Raw genomic sequence first — 25,469 nt, forward strand, 5'->3', positions numbered from 1 at the left:
GAGTATTCTTGGATTCAGTCCTTTGCTTTGCATCACTTTGTAAATTTTCGTCCATTCTTTTCTGGCTTGATGTGTTTCTGTTGTGAAATCATTTGACAATCTAATGGGAAATCCCTTGTATGTGACTTTCCATCTCTCTCTTGCGGCCTGTAAGATTTTCTCTTTGTCCTGAACATTTGCCATGGTAATTATGATGTGTATTGGTGTGGGTCTTTTTGGGTTCACTTTGTATGGGACTCTCTGGGCTTGTGTGACTTTTTTCTTCCCCACCTCAGGGAAGTTTTCTGACATTATTTCTTCGAATAGGTTTTCTAATCCTTGTTCATCTTTCTGTTGTTCTGGTACCCCTATTATTCGTATGTTGTTTCGTTTCATATTGTCCCAAAGCTCCCTTAGGCTCTCCTCCTGTCTTTTAATTTTTTTTCTCCAATTGCAGTACATTTTGGGTGTGTTTTGCTTCCTTGTCTTCTAATTCACTAATTCGTTCCTCCGCTTCTCCTAGCCTACTGTTGATACATTCAATGGTGTTTTTTATTGCAGCTATATCACTCTTCATTTCTTCTTGGGTCTTACTTAAGTCGTTGATTTTTTCATCTGTTTCTTCTTGCTTCTTGCAGAGGTTGTCGATTTTTCCCTCCATCCAATTTATGCACTCCAGGACCCTTATTCTGAATTCTTTTTCTTTCATGTTGCATGCCTTTGTATTACTTAGCTGCTTTTCTGGAGAGTCCTCCTTCTCTTTCCTTTGGGGGTTTCTTTGTCTACCCATGTTTGATCTCACTGACATATCTAGACGTTGAGTCATTCAGTGGCTGCTCCCTGGGTGGCAGTGACTCCTTGGTCTGTGGTTGCTCTTCAGGCAGATGTGGTAGCAGCTGCTCTTCAGTTGGCAGCAGCTCCACTGGTGGGTGCTGTTCACAGCTGTGGTGGCTCTTCTGGCTGGTGGGGGGCGGTTTCACGTACAGCTGCTGTTCCTTAGCAGAGGGTGTGGTGCCCAGTAGGCTGCTATTGCTCGGATCTGCTGCGTTGATTTAAGGGCACAAAATACAACACAACAAGGCACCACGTACCAGGCACTAAACACGAATATATTCACAATATTAATAACCCCAAATAAAGGTGACCACCCGAATAAAGAGAATTAGGGGATAAGGAAGAAGGAAGAGATAAAGAGAAAAGAGAAAAAAGAAAAGAAAAGTAGGAATCAAAAAGGGGAGTGCAAAAATGAAATTTGGAAAAAGAAGGGGGGAAAATAAAAGCGAGAAAAGAAAAGAAAAAAAGAGTGGAAAAAGAGAATGAAGTGGAAGAGGGGAAGAGACTTTTTATATGAGGAGAGTACTTCTATAGAACCGCCACTAATCCCAGCAAATTCCAGCAACATCTCCCTGTAGATGGATGCAAACTAGAAACAACCAATAATATAACGATGAAAATAGAATGGAGAACACTAATCCCAAAATAAAATAAAGAGAAAATAAAATGGCACTTTAAAAGATGGTAAAATGGTAGCAGTAATAATGCTGGTTAAAAATAAGAAGGTAGTAATTAAAAGGGTAAAATCAGTAAAAAGAAGATGGAAAAGGAAGGAAAAAAAAGAAGAAGAAAAAGGAGGAAGAAAAAGAAAAAAAATTGGTTTCTTAGTTAAAAGGTGAAAAAAGAAAAAAAAAATTGCAGTAGTGAAGGTCCTTCGGTTCTTCTATTCTTCAGTCTGGCTCGCCTTTAGTCCTGCCAGGTATTCAGGAGAGTGTTGAGTTTCCCTGTGATACACTTTTCCTCTGTGTTGTAAACCACAGTCCTTATTTCAAAACAGGCCTTATTTGTTTCTCAGACTGCCTTATTTTGTGTTTAGCAAAGAGTCAGTTTGTGGCTCAGCCTCTGGGTGGCAGTGTTCTGGGGTTGGCCTCTGAGGCTATATGGCATTGAAAATCCTTCTATAGGCCAGACCCTGTTAACTCCCAGGGATTGATCAGATAATTTTAATCCTTGATCGTGTTCAGGGTGGAATCTGGGTGCGCCTGTGCTCCTTGCCTGGGGGTTGGGGGGAGGAGTCTCACTCTCCAGAGAGAATGGCTGCCCCAGTCCTGGGCTAAGGGGTGTCTCAGCACTCAACACTCAATTCGCTGCCACCTCTCCTGGCCCCCCTTCTCTCCTCAGTCTCTCCCCAGATTCCACTCCTCCGCACCCTCTCCCTCTCTTCAGCACAGGTGAGTGTCTGTATCCGAAATGTCCCATGAACAGGATTCGGTGAGAACAAACAAACGAACGCCGGCCGCGGAAACGGGGAAGGCTTAGGTTCTGTAAGCTCCTCTCTTACTGGCACTGCATGGTCAGGTCATCTCTTCAGGCTGCCCCCTTTAGTCTCAGTCCTCCGTGGTCACAGAACCCAGTTCTCAAATCCCCTGGCAGCGCCAGGAATCCCGCAGATCTCCTTTCCCCGGTCAGGGGCTGTGCCCGTCCCAAGGGACATGGCTGTCTGCCATGCTGTCTCCCTCTGACCCTCTGGGCTCAGAGGTCTGGCAAAATTTCCTGCCCAAATCCCTGGTCTATTTTTTACCTTTCCAGGGGAGTTCTGCCCTTACCGGCTGCAAACCCTCTCACCAGCTGAGCAATTTCGCCAATTCGGGATGGGTGTTACTAGTTTCAGCTGTTCACTCCATTTGCTCCGGGACAAAACCTGTGATGCGTCTGCCTATATCCTTAGGGTTATTATTGATAGGTATTTATTTTTTTCCATGTCGTTTCTGTGTGGCTAACTTTCTGTCTCTGTTTCTCCTTCTCATTACAGCAATCTCTGTAGCATTTCTTGTAAAGCTGGCTTGGAGATGATGTACTCCTTCAGCCTTTTTCTGTCTAGGAAGCTCTGGATTTGACCGTCTATTTTGAATGAAAGAATTGCCAGATGTAGTAATCTTGGTCTCAGATCCTTGCTTCCCATTAACTGGAGTACTTCATGCCATCTTATTCTGGCCTGAAGAGTTTCTGATGAGAGATCAGGAGTCAGCCTTATGGGAACTCCTTCGTAGCTAACAGTTTTCTTTTCTCTTGCTGCCTTGAGGATTCTCTCTTTGTCTTTAATCTTTGGCATTTGAATTATGATGTGTCTGGGCATGGGTTTGTTTGGGTACTTCTTCTTTGGGGTTCTCTTTGGCTCTTGATCTTGTGTGGGATTTTCCTTTACCAGGTTAGGTAAGTGTTCTGACATTGTTTCTTCAAAGACCTTCTCTATGCCTTTCTCCCCTCCTGCCTCTTCTGGCACACTGGCTATTCTAATACTGCTATGTAAGTTTTTGTTTTATTTTTTTAAATCTTAATTTTCCTGTCTTTTTTTTAATTGGGTGATATTTTTAACTCTGTTCTAAATCAGTGATTGGATCCTCAGCTTTCCCTAATATCTGCCTATTTCTTCTAATGTGTTCTTTATTTGTATTATGTCATTTTATATCTAGGACTGTTCTTCTTTTCATAGGCACTATATCTTTTTTCATGCTCTTGAGCTCTTTTACCTTCATAACTCTGAAGTCAGATTCAGATAAATGTCTTCTCTGTGCTTCATCTCTCTCTATATCTGGAGAATTCTCTCGTTCTCTCATTTGGGGGTTGTTTCTTTATCTCCTCTTTCTGGCTTTCTGTGTGGGTTTGTGGTGACGATTTAGGTAGATCCTGCCTGCCTCTCAGTCTCTAGTGCAGAACATTGTTAAAGGATGTTTCTGACTAATTAGGTCAGGCAAAGACTCAAAGCCTCCAGAGGCCTCCTCTGTCTATAGACTGATAGGATTCCAACTTAACTTGCCCCCAAGGCAATGGTCCTCAGGTTATAGCAAGAGTTTGTTTCAACAGGGTGGGGCAGTTGCCTCTGCCTGGAGGCTAATTGTTATTTATAATCTCTTCAGTGTCCTCAGGGCAAGGTGTTTCCCAGTAGCGTGTGTTAATTGTCTCCCCTCCAGGAAAGGCAGATGTCTGCCTGGGAAAGATTTTCTCTGCTGCATGAGGAAATGACTCCTCCCAGGAAACTTGAAGTGTCTGTGTTCTGTGCTGGAACCCTGGACTCCCCAGTTCTGGCTTTTGCCCTCACAGCTCCAGTCCACTTCACACTCCCTTTGCCAGGGCACAAGGTGTGTGGCTCCACAGGGAAATTTGTGTGATGGCCCTTTAAGAGGATACCTGAATTTCTAGCTGTCTCTCCCTGCCAGACAGTGCCCTGCTGCTATTCACATCCACAGGTTATATGGCTATCCTCCTCAGTTCTGGTGCTCTCTGCTAGGAGGCCCAGCTTGGGGATTAGACCCAGAGTTCTCATTGGCAGTCCTCCACAGCTGAGATATCTCTCTGGGACTTCAATTGCTGTCTGTGGGTGTCAGGCCCGCCCCTTCAAGCCTCCTCTCCTCCTACCAGTGTCTAAGTGTTCTCCACCTTCGGTGCTCAGGTGTCAGGGTTCTCTCCTGTGAGTTTTCCATTGATTATTAGGAAGTTGTTCTGTATTTTAGTTGGAATATCAGTTTGTTCCTGGGAACATGTCCCTGTAGCATCCACTTATTCTGCCACCATTCTTTTAAATATATTTTTTCTTTATCTCAGAGAGAAATGGAGAGCAAGTGAGAGTTAGAAACATCAATGATGAGAGAGATTCATTGATCAGCTCCCTCCTGCTTGCCCCAGACTGAAGATTGAGCTCCCACCCAGGCAAGTGCCCTTGACCTGAATCGAAACTGGGGCCCTTCAGTCTCAAGGTCGGTGATCTGTCCACTGTTCCAAAGTGGCTAGGGTTCTGCCACCTTTTTCAATCTTCTTCAGAATCCCTCTGCATTGTAAAGTCCCTGCTAACATTCTTGTCCAATACGCTCCTTTTCATGTGGTTTCAGGATGGAGTTGTGCATGAAGGCCCTAATGTCCTGTGAGTGCACATTCTGATCAATAGCACTGTCAGGAAATGTGTATTGAGGCATGCTCAGTAGGCATATAGTAACTGAAAGCTGCCATGTCTCTTACTGTTTCTGTTTCTGTTAGGATCATGATGGAGCTCAACTAAGGCTCTTGTTTCAAGTAGGTGTTGGAAGGATATACTCTTCATTTCAACACGTGTTCTTCTGAGAAACTTTCGTAGTCATGCCCTACTCTAAAATGTATTAGGCCATTCCATTATAAGGCCAGATCTTTTATCAGGAGAAGGCATTTATTTTTATTGAATGAAAATTCTAGCCAAAACAGGTTTGGCTCAGTGGATAGAACATCGGCCTGTGGACCGAAGGGTCCCAGGTTCGATTCCGGTCAAGGGCATGTACCTGGGTTGTGGGCACATCCCCAGTAGGGAATGTGCAGGAGGCAGCTGATTGATGTTTCTCTCTCATCGATGTTTCTAACTCTCTATCTCTCTCCCTTCCTCTCTGTAAAAAACCAATAAAATATATTTTAAAAAAAAGAAAATTCTAAGAATCACATAAATATATAAAGATATAATTTGTACTTCCAACAATCATATACGTATTGAAGAAATATGGAGACTAAATAACTACATCTTAATCGATAGGTTACAAGTACAGTAGGTCCTCGCGTTACATTGTTGACACGTTCCTGCAGTGGGATGTAATGCAATATTCGCGTAAGTCAGAACCCACCTACATAAGCACGTATGTCACTCACATGGAGCACACATACACAGCAGTAATGGTGTGAAACAGTAATAAATAAATAAATAAATAAATAAATAAATAAATAAATAAATAAATAAAAGAAAGATAACAATTCCTGACCTTTACTTGTGGTAAATGAATAATAATAAAACATAAAGCACATCTGTACATACGTAGAAATGATCAAACTTTTTTTTTAATAAATAAATGGGGAATGGCGACGTACCACAAAACTCATGTACTTCGAGTCCAACGTAACCCAAGGAATGTCTGCATTATCAAAACAGCCTGAAAAGTGATCAGTGTGGATTCCGATGGTCTGTTTTTAATGAAAATAGGGTGGAAAGGGACACTTGAAAGAGTCAGGCAGTGAAAGTTGCTATATTAGAGTATGCACATAGTTCTGAAGAAATCAGGTAAAAGTGACTTGTTCATATTAGTAAAGAGAAGTTTTAAAGTCTAACATAGAGACCCTCAGTATAAATTATGTTGGAAAATTGAAAGTATTGAGAGAATCAGTGAAGTTAAGAAGAATAGGCCTCTGCACTTGAATATAGACAAGCAGCCTGCCCATTTCAATTTTGGATGAGCTTGTGAGCAAAGAAAATTAGTGAAAGGCTCATTTAGGAGCATTGGTGGAAAGAATTAGCCCTGAAACATAGTACTGTTTGTGGGAGATATAATAGTTCTCATATTTTGAAGGAGATTAGTGCCCTTCATATAAGCCATTAAATAATACCGCTAAAGAGCAGTAAAATGTATATGGCAATCATTACCAAAATTCAGATTATACCTTTAAATAATTCAGCATTAGAAGAGAACCATGCTAAATCAGTGATCAATAATAAAATGACTCGAGGCCCGGTGAACGAAATTCAAGCACCGGTGGCGTCCCACAGCCTGTCCTGCGCCCTCGTGCAATCTGGGACCCCTTGGGATATGTGGGACTGCCAGGTTAGGTCTGACACCTCCTGAGGGATGTAGCAGTGCATGAAACGGCAGGCAGCCAGGCAGGAGCCCAAGCTGGAGCCAGGTGCTCTGTTCCCGCTCATCCAAGCCCCACTCCACCTGCCACCTCTGCTTCATAGCCTTGTCACATAGGCAGCAGAGGCTCTTGCTGTCACAGCTGCACTTTCCAGCCATTAGCCCGCCTTCTGGCTGAGTGATGTTCTCGCTGTGGGAGAGCCTTGACCACCCGGGGGAAGCTCCTGTGTTGAGCGTCTGCGTCCTGGTGGTCAGTGTGCATCGTACCAACCACTCATAATGTCGCTTACGCTTTTATATATATATAGATATGTGTGACCAATTTGGCATGTCCTGGCCTAATAGAATATTAGTACTCACAGATGATATCTTGCCACTATTAGAACACCCGTGGCCAGGTGCGTGGATTTGTGCACATTGAAAGGAAATTAATTAGAAGAAATATTTTAATACTGCTATTTTCCCTTTCTCTATAATAGCAGTGTCAACCAAATTCAGATTGACAATGACAATTTGAAACACATGCATGCAATTGGCGCCAGCAAGAGCTTCATATGCATGGCACATGCACGAGTCACCTTAGCCATATAAATATGTGTGTGTGTGTGTGTGTGTGTGTTTGTGTGTGTGAGTGTGTGTGTGTATTTAGATAGACAGACAGATAGATAGATAGAGAATAAACTTGCTTAATTAGACCTGCTTTCTGATTTAGCTCAACTTTTTCCAACCCACTGAATCACCTTAACTTCTCTTCCAGGTAATTGTCAGCAACACAGCAATAAATATCAACACAAAGCGCATTATTATTGTAGTTCATGCGGGGAGAACAACGGGTAAAATATTTAACTGCAGCAGTGTTTGACTTTGTTCTGCACAGTGAGATAACCTGAAGTCATTTTCAAGTTCTACCATTTCTTCCTTTTTTTCAGTCCGGTCAAGATTCTAAGCTTTCAAAATCTCCCGTTTTCTGGCTAATGAAGAGAAAATAGGATACCTCAGAGTCTACCATCTACCTACACCAGAGCTTTGAGTGAGGGGTGGGGCTGTGCAGGGTGACACCCACTGCCCTGTCCATGATTGGAGGAGGCTTTTGAGGAGCCCACCCAGAAACAGCAGGCTGGGCCTGGCCAGGTTCCTTCTGTACCACATGTTCACATGACCAGCGCCTGTGCATGAGCCCAGTGTGCACCCACTCAGCACACCAGGGCCTGGTTGCATGCACTAGTGAGCAAGCACCTTGCCTGGACTCAGCAGGCTCTGCACCACCTGCTCCTTCACAGCACCAGTCTCAGAGCCAGGGGGCATCCAGAGTCAGGCTGTGTTGGAAGACTGAGGGGCTCCTGGGGGCAGCATGCTTCCTCTCAGTTCCACTAGCGGCCTTCAGCTGCAGGGCGCCTGAGGATTCACAGTGCATCCCAGGGCCTTTGCACCAGGAAGGACAGGGCAAGCAGGATGGCCCAGAAGGTTTATGGCTTCACCTCAGTGCAGGAAAGTGGTGATAGCCAGGACACAAGGGCACAGGAGGTTCAGAGGGCAGCTTTGGGGCTGGAGTAGGAGGACTTCATGCAGGTGGGGGAGGCTGAGACCCTGGAGCTGAGGTTGGACACAGGCCAGGAGGTTTGGCTTGATCTCGAGTGCTGGAGAGGGGAAGACAGGGTGGCTGCAGAGCAGTGTGTGCATGGTGAGGAGAGTGAGGTGCAGCAGGGAACCCAGAGTGAGGAGCAAGGGGAAGACAAGGAGGGCCTGGGGGAGGAGTTGCAGGCACAGGCTCAGTTTGTCCTGTGGACAGAGGGCCTTCTGCAGGTGGTGCCATGGCAGGGCACGTGGGCAGGGTAGGAGGTTTTCCCAGATCTGCAGGTGGGGAGGCAGGAGGAGGTGGTGAGTGAAGAGCAGAGGCTGGAAGCACAGGCTCCAGGTGACCCACAAGGGAGTGACCACCAGGAGGAGTGGTGGATGGAGGAGCAATTAATTGCAGGGGAGCAGTTTGTCCTGGAGGGGGAGGGGAAGTGCACCATGGAGGCAGTGGAACAGGTGGGAGAGGTGGAGCCTCAGTCCAAGGCCAAAGCAAAGCCAGAAGAAGAGGAGCCAGTGCAGCAGGAGCAGGCCCAGTCAGAGCCCGGGGTCAAGTTAACCTGGTCCCCTCTGGAGGTGCTCCAGGCCCTTCAGTTGGAGATGGAGCCCGTGAATGAGCAAGCCAGCAGGGCCTTCCCTCGGCTCAGGTGCAGGACTCGGCAGAGGCTCAAGCCCTATTTTGAGCAGAGAATCCTCAATATACAGCGCATCCCTGGGTTCTGGCTCACAGCTGTATCCTTGAGGGTAGAGGAGCAGGATCACAAGGAGCATGGGACAGTACAGGAGAATGGTGTAAGCCGGGATGGTTCCCATAGAAAAGAACATTGAGGACAAGTTAGGCTCAGTGCGACCAAGTCTGGCCCAGCATCCTGTAGACACCCTCTTTCTTATACAGGCACCATAGAAATGGTACCTGAGGGTCCAGGGGCAGAGCTCCAAGGCAGAGGCATGCACACACCAGGGGCTGATGCCCACAGACAGGGCTGTGTTGCACGGGCTCTTCTGGGACTAACTTACAGGCCGTCTCTATGTCCAATTCCTCATTCAGAAGCAGGAATGTGTGATGTGTAGCCTGTCAAGCCCTCAGCACAAAACAATCTGGTGGGCATCAGGTTCTGTCAGGTAACAGAGTGGTGCTGGGCCCCTTTCTGCCATTTATGGAGGAGGAGTGGCCTTAAGGGAAGGAGAGGCCAGGCCAGGCTGCTCTTTCTAGCTGGTCCATGCCCAGCTACCAGGGTGCAGGCTCCTTGACCAAAAGCAGTTTATGAACCACCCAGAGTTGTCGGCCATGATCAGCGTCCAAGATGAAAATATGCTGGGCCATATGATGGATTTGAAGGTAAGTGCACCTGCTCCACAGTCATGTAGAGAAGATGGGGAAATGGCCTGTCCCTGAAAACAGCTACAGGCGGGAGCACTGGGCTGCGATTTCACTCCCTGGATCCACTTTCCTTCTGCAGGTGAGGGAAGTCAGGCATCCCTGGGGTTGCTGCACCATTAGCCTGTACTTCCGCAGCAACCCCTACTTCCACAACCATGTGATTGTGAAGGAGTATCTCATCACCCTCACAGGTAAGAGGAGGCTCCCTGCATGGGCTGCAGCTGGCGGTGGGCAGGGATGGAAGGCGATGTGCGCAGCTTCACATACCCATCTCCTGCAGGATACAGGGTGTCCCGTGCCACTCCCATTCAGTGGTCCCAGCATTGTGAACGAGAAGTGTACAGCCACAGGCTCCAGGACAGCAGCGCCAGCTTCTTCTACTGGTTCTCTGACCACAGTGTGGCAGCATCTGGCAGGATTGCTGAGGTGGGATGTCACTGGCCATGCCAGCATACAGCTTCCTGTGTCCGCCTGCTGCTTGCGTTTCTATTTGGGTCCCTATGCTCTCCTGACCAAGCTCTGTTTGCTCTACCAGATCATCAGCAAGGACCTGTGGCTCAATCCTCTGAAGTATTATGAGAGGAAGATGGCCCCCAGTGAGCGGACAGGACGGGTGAGGAGGGGCTGCCTGGGCTCTCCCTTGGTGTGCTGCCAGGTTCCTGGGCCATTACTTCTTTCTCACGGGGACACCTGGATGCTGGGAGGGAAACAGCCTGTAACACCAGGTCCCTAGGGTATGTGCCTGAGGCAGGAACTACCAGTCCAACAAGGGCAGTGCAATTCCAGCTCAGGCAGGGGGGCTTAGGCAGGAGGAGGGAGTGTGCATGTCCACTGTCACTCAGAGTCAAAGCAGATTCCTTGAGCCACTCCTCTGAACTCTCCCTCTAGGCTGCTCACAGCACCTTCAGGCCTTGACACCTGCCCCTCAACAGGGGCTGGCATGACATGTTCTTCCTATACTCATTTCCACAGGTGTCTGCGAATCTTCCTCATGCTGAGGCCTAGGCTGCTGTGCTGCCACACCGCATTACTCTATGGCTGCTCACCACCATCTCCTATTTCCCTAAGGTCTCCTGTTCCTCCTGGGGCCAGTGGGAGAGGCCTGCTCCTTATCAGTATCTTAGGGTGCAAAGTGTGGGCCACAGAGCTGGGGGAATCCTTGTTTTGCAGCCTTGTCAGAGGTTCTTCAGTCCTTGTATCCATTTATGTTTCCACGGAGAATACCTCATTTGTTTACCCTCCCTAACTGGAAAACAGGGCAGCATGCCATGACGAAATAACAAACTGCTTCATTTTGTATGCAGTTCACTTCAAATACTTTTTGCACTTTTGGTCATAGACACCCTGGGAAATTTAGGGCCATGAATATAACTCACCATCCAATGAGATTGCTTTTATGTGTTTGTAGTAAAATCTGACAAGAAATCTCATGTTGCAGAACACTTTCTTCTGAAAATATTTTGTAATGTTAGTGTTTAAGGTTTTACAAATAGTAATACATATGTCTCTTTCTTTTTTTCTACTGACCTCCCCCTAGCCTCCCCTATCCCTAGTTACTTGTTCTTGTCACCCACTCCCAGTGTCTTGCCTCTGTTGGCCTGTTGGATGTGCTTATATTCTGAATATTTTAACAATAAAATATGTAAAATTTAAACATTTAAGTATATCGTAATTTAAATCAGCACTTATGAAACAACCTTGAAAAATTCAAACCTTGCCTCCAATCCGGAAACTTCATAATGGTACCTACAATTCTTGATGCTTCCCCCAACCTACCATTTGCTTTTAGTCATTCTTAAATAACAGAAGCCAAATTCTTTACAATAAAATGTTGTCTGTACCTTATCATTTTTAATTTCAGTGTCTAATTCTTTTGTCACAGGAGCTTCCCCCCTGAATCCCCGAGTGCCCAGTCAGGTGAGCTACTGTAGTGCATGATTCACTCTCTCTTGCATACATGGTGTATCCTGTGATCGCCGCCAGCACCACACTCAGGACCTCTTACCAGAGTGTCTCATCGGCTGTTGCAGTAATTGCTGTGCCCCCATCATACCCATCTCCTGTGTGGCTGTAATAATCATCACAGGGACTGAACCACCATAAGTCAGAGGGGGCCTTCGTGCTGGTCATGCTCCAACTGAGCCTCCTGTAAAGTCGGTGACCAAATAACAATACTTGAACCTCTTTATGAATAATTTTATGTCAGTATGACATGACACTAATAAAGTCTTAACTCTTTTGAAAACCTATGCTTTTATCTGACTGAGCTAAAAAGGTGTCAATGAGGCTGAGGTAGACAAGGGAGGTTATATTCATTTAAAATACAGCTGAAGAATAATGTTTTAACTTAAATAATTGATTATGAATGAATATGAATGCACATTCTCTAGAAATGGGCTGTAATTCTGACCTTCATGTTATTTCTATGGTTCATGCTGTCCAATGCTCCTTCTGATTAAAAATGTTAAATTACCCCCTTGGCTGCTTGCCTAAGTTGGTGGAGCACCAGCCTTGGCACTGGAGGATCCCGGATTTCATTCCAGGTCAAGGGCATGTTCCTGGCTTGTAGTTAAACAATGGATGTTTCCTTCTCTCCCTCTCCCTCTCCCTCTCCCTCTCCCTCTCCCTCTCCCTCTCCCTCTCCCTCTCCCTCTCCCTCTCCCTCTCCCTCTCCCTCTCCCTCTCCCTCTCCCTCTCCCTCTCCCTCTCTACCCCTCTACCCCTCTACCCCTCTACCCCTCTACCCCTCTACCCCTCTACCCCTCTACCTCTCTACCTACCTCTCTACCTCTCTACCTCTCTACCTCTCTACCTCTCTACCTCTCTACACCTCTCTACACCTCTCTACACCTCTCTACACCTCTCTACACCTCTCTACACCTCTCTACACCTCTCTACCTCTCTACCACCTCTCTACCTCTCTACCTCTCTACCTCTCTACCTCTCTACCTCTCTACCTCTCTACCTCTCTACCTCTCTACCTCTCTACCTCTCTACCTCTCTACCTCTCTACCTCTCTACCTCTACCTCTACCTCTACCTCTACCTCTACCTCTACCTCACACCTTCCCTTCCATGCTTTCTGGTGAAAAAGGTCAACAATGGAAAAGATCCTCTAATGTGGATTAGCAACAAAACACAAATGCCACTTAAATATAATAAAACCAACATTGAAAAAATTCTCCAGGCGCCTAAAAGTGACTGAAAATCCCAATACACCAATGTCTAAGGGGAAAAGAGATTGAGAGGCTGCAGGGCCACAACACAGGTGTAGAGTTGGTAGGGGCCTTGAAAGAGGCTGGTGACCCAACTTCCTGCCTGAGGAGGTCCTTATGGTACAGAGCCCCAGTTTTAGTTTTCAGAGTGGTGGTGTTGACTTTAATAAAGGGAGATCTTCTCACTGCTTCTGCAATGACACAGAGGCCCCCAGCTTTCCCCTACCTGTCTCCTGTTCCTCTGCTCCTTGCTCATCCCTCCCTCAGGCATGATGTTCATCTTTCATATTCACCGTGCCAGGCCCTTCCCTGCCCCAGACTGACGGTCAAAGTATGTAGCAACAGGAACTGACATTGACCATCTAGCGACACGACCCTGCCAAGAGCTTCAGAGCAACAGCCCCCCTGAGACTGGGAAAACACCATGCCCTGGGATGTCTTGGAGGCTTGGGCCCAGTGGCCTCCTCTCACCACCACATGCAGGTGGCTGTGATATTCCTCCTGTGGGCCCATTGCCTGTGCTTAAGCTTCCCATGTATTGGGAAGCAGATGTCCTCTGTTCCAGACAGGGATTCTGCCAGGATATGACGGTTGGTAGGGGTTCCTCTGGTGAAAGGAACACCCTCATCTTGTCCATGAGTGCTCTTCCTGTGTGAGGTGGGACATCTGGGGGTACAAGATGTATCAAAAGAGATTTTATTCCCGACACCTGGGTGCTGGTGGGATGAGACAGAGAAAGTTATCAGTCATGAGAGCAGAGAGAGAGTTTTTATTTATTTTGCTGGCTGCAAGCTGCTCTGCTGACATGAGGGTCTGGTCTGTCCTTGGTTCCTCCCATGCCAGGTGTCTTCTGGTTATCTGGGCTATGCTGTGCTCAAGGCTGCAAGCTTGCTACAAGATATCTGCTAAGCAAAATAAGGTTTTCTCTGCCCTGTTTTATTCTCTTTAACCCTTTCTACAGCCCCTGGGAGGGGAGAAGTAGACGGTATAAAATGGAGGACTGGGATGCCTGGGTGAAAAGGGAAACTCACAGCACCCACAAAGTGGCCCAGGATTACTAACCTTAACAACTGACTAGGGAGACGTAGACAAGGCATGACAGAGGATGGCAGGTGGGTGATGCCTGGTGGTTGGCGCCCAGGACAGATAATGAGTAAAGAGATGATGCATGCAAGACAGAGAATGGATGGGTGCTACGAGATGATATGCACACAAGTGAAGCAGACAGATGCCCTGAGAGAGAAAGACAACAAATGCTGGTCTCCACGCCTTGCAACCTTCCCCAGGAGGTCCTCTTTTGCTCCTGCATTTAGCAGGGGACTCTCCACCCTGCTGCCTGTGCAGCCACTCTGGCATAATGATAACATCCAGGATTCTCAGCCTCCCTGCTTCTGGAGCCAGGCCATGCCAGCCACTAGAGGGCCACACCTCACTGAGTAGCTTTGAGCCATGGCTTCTCACTGCATGAGGACAAAAGGTGAGGGCCTCAGAATGTTGGGGACAATATAGGAAGTCAAGCCTGAAGAGGAGAATGCAGAGCTGTGCTGTGGCCTGCGGCTGGTGAGATGGGTAATGGACACTCATTCCCTGTCAGGCTGCTTCCTGTCCAAAGGCCCAGGAAGTTCCCCTGTAAACATGGATGGGCGTGTAGAGGACTCCTGGGGGAGTGTGTGGAGGCTTGTTTCCAGAAATCGCCCTTTAGTTTCTTCCTAGGTGTGTCTTCTGGAGGTGGGGAAGGAGAGTGGGTGAAAGTCCCAGGCTTTGCATTTGCATGAGGGGCTGGCAGGAAGGGGACAGACTGCATTTCAAGGACTCCTTTTACTGGCCATAGCTGTCTCAGAGTTGAGAATGTCTGACAATTTTTATCTTGGCAAGTCCCAAGGCTGTTGATTCTTTGCTTAGTGAGTGAGATAAAGTCCCCTTTCATCCCTTCCCCAAGACAGCAGGCTGGTTTGTTTTGTGGGCAAGACAAAACTGCCCCTCTGTCCATCCTCCTCTCTCACTCACGCCTTGGAAGTTCCAGGGTGATTTTGCTGAATAGTCTCTCATGTGGGAAGAGAGATATTAACCCAGCCATGGGAAAACTATGGCTCGCAGGCCGGATACGGCCAGTTCAGCTGTTCTATCCAGCCCACGGAGCCGAAAGAGCGGAGGGTTCTCTTGCTCTCCCCTCCGCTCCTTCACCAGCAGCAGTGTTAACATGTATTAGTTCACACAAACACTCCATCCATGCTTTTGTTCCAGCCCTCCGGTCCAGTTTAAGAACCCATTGTGGCCCTCGACTCAAAAGGTTTGCCCACCCCTGTATTAACCACTTGTTCTCAAGTGTCCTTTGTTAGGGAGGATTAAGGACTTTCTACAGGCTGTACAAACTGACCAGGCTTGGTTTTCTTGTCTCAGTTTCTCTATTCCACTTGCCCAGGAATTAATCTACCTCCTTGCAATCATGTTACAGTCCCAGGTAATAAGGAGGAAAAGTAAGACATTGTGAGTTTATTATGGGGTTGGTTCATGGAATGCCATAAAACAGATTAACTGTGGCGTTTATTCCCTACAGAGTTTTGGGAAGGTAATGAGGATGCAAAATGCTTTGTCTCTCTTTTTTTTTTTACCAAGTTTCAGAAGATTGGTACTATACTGTGTCCCTTATATTAATCTAAAGACCTAGTGCATGCAACTCAGTGGGCGGTCCCTCAGCCTGGCCTGAGCCCTCTGGCAGTTCGGGAGCCCCTGGGAGATGTCTGACAGTGGAAGTGCGCCTAAGGCATCAGTCCAATATCATTAGCACTCCCATGGAGACGGGAGAGGATCCAGCCACCACTGCTGTACTCGCCAGTTGTGAGCTTGGTTTTTCACTGAGGTGTGCTCCCTCTATGGGAGCGCACTGACTACAAGGGGGAAGCTCCTGCATCGAGTGTCTGCCCTCTTTTGGTCAGTGTGTGTCATAGTGACCGGTCATTCCACTGTTCTGTCAATTTGCATATTAGCCTTTTATTATATAGGATTAAGAGTCTCTGTGAGAATTTCTCAAAAACTTAGAGAAATTGAAATATCTCTAAGAGGTTAAATTTTAAGTGGCATGTGGCATTTAAAATTCTAAATTCCAGTAGGTTTGATAAAGGAGGTAGCAAGAAACAAGTCCAGAGGCTTTGCTTTTATTACCTTTGAGAATTCTGAAGATGCGACAGATGCTGCCAAAGAAATGAATGAAAAAGTAAGTCTTTTGCCCTAACTGGTTTGGCTCAGTGGGTAGAGCATCAGCCTGCAGACTGAAAGGTCCCTGGTTCAATTCTGGTCAAGGACTTGTACCTTGGTTGCAGGGACATCCCCAGGTATGTAGGAGGCAGCTGATCAATGTTTCGAACTTGATAACCCTCTCTCATCCTCTCTGTAAAATAAATCAATAAAACATTTAAAAAAATAAAAAGTAAGTCTTTTAATAAAATTCTAGCACTGTGGTTCAAGTAATAGTATTTCCAGGTTTCCTTCTTCTTGTCTTTAAAGTTTTATAATGCCATATGAGCCATGATTATTTAGTCATCACTATTCTTTTTTTTTTTTTTTTTTTTTTTTTACAAAAGTGCTGGACTGTGGGATTGGAAGGATTTTGAAATGTCCGTTTTGTGTAGCAAAATAGTACATTAAGCTTAGTTATTTTAGTATATGAATACAAATGGAATCCTGCTTTAAGCCTTCAAAGCACTTTGTAATTTAGAACAGCCTGCCCACCCCAGACATATAATGTCAGCGGAAATCAGGTCACTGTTGGTAAGAAGCTAATATAATTGATGCAGACATATCCATAGCATAAAAAAAAGGTCTTGAAAATATGGTATGTGTAGTCCCTTTTCCCTCTAGTTGGAACACTTTTTTAAAAAAAGTATTTGTATTGATTTCATAGAGCAAAGGAGAGGGAGACAGAAACATGAATGATGAGAGAGAATCACTGATCGGCTGCCATCTCCTGTCCCCCACTGGGGATTGAGCAAGGGACTTGGGCTTGTTCTTTGACCAGGAATAGGACAGTGACCTCCAGGCTCACAATTGGATGGTCAACCATCACAGAGACACAGCAAGTGGACTAGGTATTTAGTTCTTCATGACAGGGACTGATGTGAGTTAGGACATTGGGTGTGCCATAACTAAATGACCTTAACTTCCCTAACTAACTTTTCTCTGGTTATTTTTGAATCATGCCACAAGACTGATTTTTGTAAAATGTATATATCCTGATTTATTTTAAAGTAGTGGATAAGAGTTCCTTTCATTGAGTCTTTAATGTACTAGTGAAGGAAATAGTCTTATTTCTCTTTGATCTTAAATCTAGCCAATGTGTGTCCCATATCCTTCAAAGTTGTCGGAGATCGTTGTACAAGTATTCCTTAATATAACCCTGAAATTCACACCATCCGGGCATCGTTTGGGGTACATATTTTCTTTGGTTCTGTTATATTTTCAGATATTTCCAACATATCATACCATTATTTTAAGCCACGTTCTTTTGGATTTATTAAGAATCACTCTTCCCTGGGACAAGGTAACATATGCAGATTTCTATGTCAATAACCAAGTTTGTGCTTTGGCTACACTTTTGATCTTATATTTAAGTTAATTTGTGTGTGTACTCGTTATGCCATATATTAAGTTGTTGATCTTCAATGACTTTTAGTACATAACTCACTTATGTCTCTGGCCTTTATTTGGAGAGCCTGTTTTATGATATATTGAAGGGGGTCAGTACATATTGACCCCTTTACTTTACCTTTGTCTTTTAGGGTTTGTCAACAGCCAAGAGTTAGATGTGTCTCATGATTTTTCTTGAGTTCAGAAGGCCATTTATTTGATTTATGAAGAATGGTTGATGTTGTTTCCCTAGTTTTTAAGCAGAAGAAATGTAGTTTGTGTAGATATCATTCCTAAGTGTATTCTTTCAAGTGGTGTTTTGTAGCCTACACAATGATTCTGAATAAGACAAAATCCCTACTTATTGGGCACTTCTTTTCTATGGTAAAAATAACAAACATGCAAGGAAATGTAAATAAGTACAACCATGCATAAAAAAAATAAGAGGAAAAATATAGGGGGTAATTATTTTTAGAAGTTATATTGGTAGGAGATAGTGTTTCTATTCATAAAATTAAGGGCATCAAGGGATGTTTGTTGAATCTCAAATGTCGGGAAGGAGGCCGTGGTGTATAAATCTGTGGAAAACATTTTGGACCCAGAAAGCTCAAGTGATTCCTTAAGGTGGGAACTGTGTCCAGTGGCTGTTTAGTTTGTGTCGTTGCCCATCAGTGTCAGACATCTTGGTGGAATATGTGACTTCAGATTTGTTTACAAAAATAATTCCAGGCATCCAAAGGGTTTTATGTGGAGCAATTAAAGTGACCTCAGTTTACACATGCCATGTTGATTTAGCTAAAAGATCAACCATCATCAAGTTATTGGGAGACTGGAAAGTTTAGGTATGTATGTTAATCAAATTACTATATTTAAAAGGTATAATTCTAAGAACACATTTTTAAAAAAATACTTTATTGTTTAGAGGATGGGTTAGCCTGGGTAGAGGTTCATCAATCTTGTTTATCCTTTCAAAGAACCAGCTCTTGGTTTCATTGATTTTCTGTATTGTTTTTTTTTTTTTTTTTTTTTTTTGGTCTCTATGTCATTTATTCCTGCTCTAATCTTTATTATCTCCTTCCTTCTGCTCACTCTGGGGTTTTCTTGTTGCTCTCTTTCTAGTTCCTTGAGATGTAGAGTTAGATGATTTACTACCATTTTTTCTTGTTTTTTGAGATAGGCCTGTAGAGCTATGCACTTCCCTCACAGGAAAGCTTTCATTGTGTCCCATAGGTTTTGGATTGTTGTTCTTTCATTGTTGTTAGTTTCCAGGATGTTTTTAATTTCTTCTTTGATCTCATTGGTAAACCAATGAATATTTAATAACATGCTATTCAGCTTACAGTGTTAGAGTATTTTGTATGGTTTTTATTGTAGATTATTTCTAATATTACGCCATCGTGATCTGAGAAGATGCTTGGTATAATTTCAATCTTCTTGAATTTGGGGAGACCTTGTTTATGACCCAATATGTGGTCTATTTTTGAAAATGTCCCATGAGCACTTAAGAAGAACATATATTCCACGGCTTTGGTGTGAAATGTTCTGATGATGTCAATTAAATCCATCTGATTTAGTGAGTCAATTATGATTGCTGTTTCTTTGCTGTTAAGTTGTCTAGAGTATTTATCCAGTGATGTCAGTGTTGTATTAAGGTCCCCTACTATGATTGTATTGTTGTCGACCTCTCCTTTGATATCTTCCAGGAGCTTTTTTATGTATTTGGGCGCTCCTGCATTGGGTGGATAAATGTTTATCAGGGTTATATCCTCTTGTATTGATCCCTTTAGTATTATGAAGTGGCCTTCCTTATCTCTTGTTATGGCCTTCAATTTGAGGTCTATTTCGTCCTATATAATTATTGCTACCCCAGCTTTTTATTTTTTTCATTTCCATTTGCCTGAAAAATATTTTGCCATCCCTTCACTTTCATTCTGTGTGAGTCCCTTCTTCTGAGGAGGGTTTCTTGTAGACAGCAAATATATGGGTCATGTTTTATTATCCATTCAGCCACTTGATGTCTTTTGATTGGAGTATTTAGTCCATCTACGTTTAAAGTTATTATTGAAATGTACTTGTTTGTAGCCATTTCTATTTTTTGTCCCTGTTTTCTTTCTTACCTTTTTATTTCCTCTTTTTACACCAGTCCTTTTAGCATTTCTTGCATTGCTGGCTTGGTGATGATAAACTCCCTTAGCCCTTTTTTGTCTGTGAATCTTCTTATTTCCCCTTCAATTTTGATTGATAGCCTTGCTGGATAGAGAATTCTTGGATTCAGTCCTTTGCTTTGCATCACTTTGTAAATTTCCGTCCATTCTTTTCTGGCCTGATGTGTTTCTGTTGAGAAATCATTTGATAATCTAATGGGAGATCCCTTGTATGTAACTTTCAGTCTCTCTCTTTCAGCCTTCAAGATTCTCTCTTTGTCCTGAACATTTGCCATGGTAATTATGATGTGTCCTGGTGTGGGTCTTTTCGAGTTCACCTTATTTTGTACTCCGGCCTTGTGTGAATTTTTTGTTCCCCACATCTGGGAAGTTTTCTGATATTATTTATTCCAATAGGTTTTCTAATCCTTGTTCCTCTTTCTGTTGTACTGGAACCCCTATAATTCGCATGTTGTTTCATTTCATGCTGTCTCATAGCTCCCTTAGGCTCTCCTCCTGTCTTTGAATTTTTTTCTCCAATTGCAGTTCAGTTTGGGAGTGTTTTGCTTCCCTGTCTTCTAATTCACTAATTCGGCCCTCTGCTTCTCCTAATCTACTACAGAAACTTTCAGTGGTGTTTTTTATTGCAGCTATATCACTCTTTATTTCTTCTTGGTTCTTACATAATTTATTGATTTTTTTCATCCATTTCTTTTTGATTCTTACATAAGTTGTTTATTTTTTCTTCCGTTTCTTCTTGATTCTTGCATAAGTTGTTGATTTTTCCCTCCATCTGGTTTATGCATTCTAGCACCCTTAATCTGAATTCTCTTTCTGTCAAGCTGCATGCCTCTGTTTCACTTAGCTGCTTTTCTGGGGAGTCCTCCTTTTATTTCCTTTGGGGGTTTCTTTCTCTACCCATGTTTGATCTCACCAATATATCTAGATGTTGAGTCTCTCAGGGGCTGCTCCTTGGGTGGCAGTGGCTCCTCGGGCTGTGGTTGCTCCTCAAGCAGTTGTGATAGCTGCTGTTCCTCAGTTGGCAGCTGCTCCTCTGGTGGGTGCTGTTCACAGACGTGGTGGCTCCTCTGGCTGGTGGGGGTAGGCTTCACACACAGCTGCCGTTCCTCAGACCAAGGATGTGCTGATCACAAGGCTGCTGTTCCTCGGATGCGGGTGGGCCACACACACAGCTTCTACTCCTTGAACTGGGGCGGACTGCTGACATGGCTGCTGATCCTTGCATGGGGGCTGGCTGCATGCTGCTGTTGTTCCTCTGATGTGGTGGGCTGCTTGTGGGGCTACTGCTCCTAGGACTTGGATACGTTGATTGCAGGTCTACTGCTCCTCAGACGGAGATGGGCTGCTTGCAAGGCTGCTGATCTTTGGACGGGAGTGAGCTGCAGGCAAGGCTGCTCCTCCTCGGACAGGGATGTGCCACTCACTGGTCTGCTGCTCGTCAGACAGGTGCAGGCTGTTGTGGCTCTGCTCCTCGGACTGGTGCGTGCTGTGCAGGGCTGCCGCTCCTCAGATGTGGGCGGTATACTCGTGTGACTGCTGCTCCTCAGACCGGATTGGGCTGCTGCTGCTCCTCGAATGGGGCCGGACCCCTCGCAGAACTGCTGCTCTTCAGATGGGGGTGGGCTGCTCGCACAGCTGCTGTTCCCCAGATTGGGCAGAGTGCTCATGCGGCTGCTGCTGCTTGGACCAGGCCAAGCTTCTTGTGCAGCTGCTGCCCCTCAGACTAGTGCAGGGTGTGCGCAGCTGCTGCTCCTCGGATGGGGGCAGGCTTCACAGGGGTGCCGCTCCTCAGATATAGGAATATTGCTCATGCAGTTGCTCCTCCTCAGAGAGGTCAGACTGCTCGCGTGGTTGCTGCTCCTCAGACAGGGAAGCGGGCCCCTCACACAGCTGCTGCTCCTCAGACAGGGAAGCGGGCCCCTCACACAGCTGCTGCTCCTTGGACAGGGGCAGGTCACATGAGGCTGCTGCTCTTTGGCTCGAGGCAGGCTGCTCATAGGGCTGATGTTCCCTGAACAAGTGCGTGCCACTCACATTACTGCTGCTCACATGGTTGAAGAAAGAATGTGAAAAAAGTAGGAAATAAGGGAACAAACAATAAAAAAGGTGAACAAAGAAAAATGCAAAAAAATGCTAACAAAATAATAATAAAAAAATAAAAATGAAAAATTGAAATGTCATTTCTTAGGCTGGCTTCAGATCCCAGTTTTCAGGAATATCTGTGCTTTTCGCTGTTGTTGTTGTTGTTGTCATTGCTGGGACAGAAAGCCCCGCTATAGACCAGACCCTGATAACTCCCAGGGACTAATCAGATTATTTTAATCCTTCATCTCATGTAGGGTGGAATCTGGATGTGGCTGTTTTCCTTGCCTGGGTCCTGGAGGGAGGAATTAGAGCCTCAGGAGAAAATGGCTGCCCAAGTCCTGGGCTCAGGGGTGACTCAGCATTCAATTTACTGCCACTTCTCCTGGCCCACCTTCTCTTCCCAGCCTCTCCCCAGATTCCACTTGCCCGCACCTTCACCTGCTCTTCAGCACAGGTGAGTGTCTTTATACAAAATGTCCTATGAACAGGGTTCATTGAAGACAAACAAACAAATGCCGGCCACAGAAACAGGGCAGGCTGAGTCTCTGTAAGCTCCTCTCTTACGGGCACTGCATGGTCTGGTCAGCGCTTTAGGCTGCCCCTTTTAGGCTCAGTCCTTTGTAATTATGAAAACCAGATCCCAAATCCCCCTGTACCAACAGTCCCGCGGATCTCCTTTCCACAGTCAGGGGCTGTGCCTGTCCCAAGACTCTTGGCTGTGTGCTGCATGGTCTCCCTCTGACCCTCTGGGCTCAGAGGTGTGGCAAACTTTCCTGCCCAGATCCCTGGTTTTAACCTTACCAGAGGAACTCTGCCCTTCCCAGCTGTAAACTGTCTCACCACCTGAGTGAACTTCGCCAATTCTGGGTGGATGTTACTAGTTTCAGCTGCACACTCCATTTGCTCCAGGACAAGCCCTGGGACGGGTCTGCCTATTCCGCTGCGATCTTGGCTTCTCGAGATTTATTTTTTCAAATATAATTATTGATCCCCTAGTTTACCCCCCCCCTTTGCCTGAAAAATATTTCTCTCCTTCCACTTTCAGTCCGTGTGAGTCCCTTATTATGAGGTGGGTTTCTCATAGACTGCATACATATGGGTCTTGTTTTATTATAATTTTAGCCATTTTATATCTTTTGAATGGAGTGTTTAGTCCATTTAGGTTTAAGGTGATTTTGATAGGTACTGATTTGTTGCCACTTTTTTCTTTATGCCTGGGTTTCTTCTGTCTCTTCTATTCCTTCTTTTTACAACAGTCCCTTTAGCATTTCTTGCATTGATGGTTTAGTAGTGAAACACTCCCGTAGATTTTTTTTTCTGTGAAGACACTGAATTCCTCTACAGTTTTGAATGATAGCCTTGCTGGATAAGTATTCTTGGATGTGGTCCCTTGTTTTGCATCACTTTGTATATTTCCTTTCATTCTCTTCCTGCCTGATGTGTTTCTGTTAAAAATCATTTGATCATCTAACAGGAGAGCCTTTGTAGGTAACTCTCTGTCTCTCTCTTGCAGCCTTTAAGGTTCTGTTTGTGTCGTTATTGTTTGCCATTATAATTACAATGTGTCTTGGTATAGGTCTTATTGGGTTCATCTTGTTTGGAACTGTCTGTGCTTGTGTGACATTTTCTTCCCAAGATGAGGAAGGTTTTGTGATTATTTCTTCTGATAGGTTTCCTAATCCTTGTTCCTCATCTTGTCCTTCTGACCCCCTTAATATACACATGTTACTTTGTTTCATGTTGTCACCAATTTTCCTTAGGATATCCAACTGCTTTCTATTTCTATTTTTTCTTTCTAATTGCTGTTCAGATTGTGTTGTTCATGGTGTGTTACACTTCCCTGTCTCCTAAATCGCGGATTCAATCCTTTGCTACTTCTAGTCTACTACTGAAACCTTCCATTGTATTTTTTATTGTAGCTATTATCAATTTTTTCATTTTTCCTTGATTCTTACATAAGTTGTGGATTTCCCAGGCATCTGGTGTATGAACTTTATGACCCTTATTCTGAATTCCTTTTCGAACATATTGTATGCCTCCATTTAGTTGAGTTTCCCTTCTCGGCAATTCCTCCTTTTCTCTCCTTTGGGGTTTGTTTGTTTGTATCACCATTTTACCTATCATTGCAGAACCCAGGTGCCAGGGTGCGAGTGGCCAATGGCCACAGAGTGGATTGGCAATTCAATTGTGCACTCCAAGACTCACAGGAGGTAGTGGAGGTGGTTGGGGGCTGCAGTCCCGGTGTCCGTGGGTCTGCTGTTGCCATAAATGGTCTTTTGCCAGAGTGGCTCTAGGATCTCAGGTGATGTCTGAGGCCCATCTGGGTGGAGGTGAGGCTGGGTTCCTAGTCATAGCAGCTCTCTCCTTCAATATGGCTTGTTTTATTAGAACCATATTTAACAAAACAGTGTATAACATAAAAATACTAAAGATTGTGCAAGAAGCCTATTAGAAATAGAATGAAGAAACAAATCAGAACTATGTAAATACAGAGTTGCAGTCATACTGGACATTTTTTCTTTCATTTTAACTACAGAAATAATAAAAGTAAGAAATCTGAGAGTTGGTAGAGGAGGAATAAAGTACCTAATCATTTTGAATGAATGATTTTTGTTTTAAAAAATAGTTTATGTAAGACATGTACCCTGGAAATAATGAAATAGATGTTGTCAAAACAAAAATGGAGTAACAGACACATTCTAAAAAGTAATCCACCTTGCCCAGACGGTATTGCTCAATAGTTGAGCATATAATTGTGAAGCAACATGTCTCATCATCTATTCCTGGTCAGGACACATGGCTAGGGTGCTGGCTGGTCCACCAGTATGAGACATTTAAGGAAGCCGCTGATCAATATATTTCTCTTTCATCTATGTTTCCATCTCTCTATCCCTCTCACTTTCTCTCTCTCCAGAAAACCAAGAATAAGCCTATTAAAAGACAAGAATGGAATGTATGTGTGTTTTTTCCTGGAATGTGAGACATTTTACTTATTAGACATTGCTTATTACTAAAGGTCTTTGGAGAACTTTTATTAACCAACATATATGGTTCTGTGTTGAATACTTCAATGGAATATTGTCAATAATGAAGTGTTTCATAAACTTACCATGAAAAAGGATTCTATCATTTTTGAAGGGAATGCTTTGTTTGGGAGAAGAATTTGAGGTAGATCTTGATTTTAGTTGCAATAATAAGTAGGTTTCAAACAGTTGTTCATTTGTTCAGGTTAAATGTTATGTAGTGTTCATATTATGTGTACTGTTCAGTCTGTGGGTGGAAAAACAATTAAAGTAGACTACACCAAGAAACCATCTTTTCAAAGTGGGGGTGGGGAGAGGGCACCACTTCCATCAAGAAATAGAGGTGATATAAGAAGTCGGAGAAGTGGAAGAGGAGGAAGTAAGAGAAGCAAAAGGATATCCCTCAGGTGGAAATAACTTAGGTAATGTTTCAAAATCTAGGGATAGTAGGAGATCTGACTTAGGTAAACACATAATGCAATACGCAAACAAGTTATCATAGGCTTCTGTACATAAAGCCTATGTGATCATATTAACTCCTATAAATTCAAGAAAGAGTGCAGAAACTGTCAGTAACTCAAATGTTTTTTAAAAAATTAAAAAATAAAAGATATGAGCATGAAACCATTATTTATGTGAAAACAGTGACATTCAATGAAGAGATACACCTCAATTTCATTCATATCTTTCAAAGCAATAGAAATGATACCATTCATTAGATTGAGAATGTATACTGATGATCAATATGATTTGTAATTGCTAAAGAGGTATAGCACTTATAATAATGAATGAAAT

The 25,469-nt window shown here is 44.4% G+C and overlaps 1 protein-coding gene across 1 annotated transcript; it reads left to right on the top strand.

Moving 5' to 3' along the window:
- Nucleotides 1–9,447: 9,447 nt before the first annotated feature.
- Nucleotides 9,448–10,135, top strand: LOC132225644 (testis-specific Y-encoded protein 3-like; the record flags this gene model as incomplete). The annotated part of the gene is made up of 4 exons (XM_059680705.1): nucleotides 9,448–9,522; nucleotides 9,644–9,755; nucleotides 9,845–9,990; nucleotides 10,100–10,135. Coding segments are annotated over exons 1-4 (369 nt in total), but the record flags the coding sequence as incomplete, so codon positions are not given.
- Between the last annotated feature and the right edge of the window lie 15,334 nt (nucleotides 10,136–25,469).

Source organism: Myotis daubentonii, chromosome Y (genome assembly GCF_963259705.1).
Source record: "Myotis daubentonii chromosome Y, mMyoDau2.1, whole genome shotgun sequence".
Lineage (NCBI taxonomy): Eukaryota > Metazoa > Chordata > Mammalia > Chiroptera > Vespertilionidae > Myotis > Myotis daubentonii.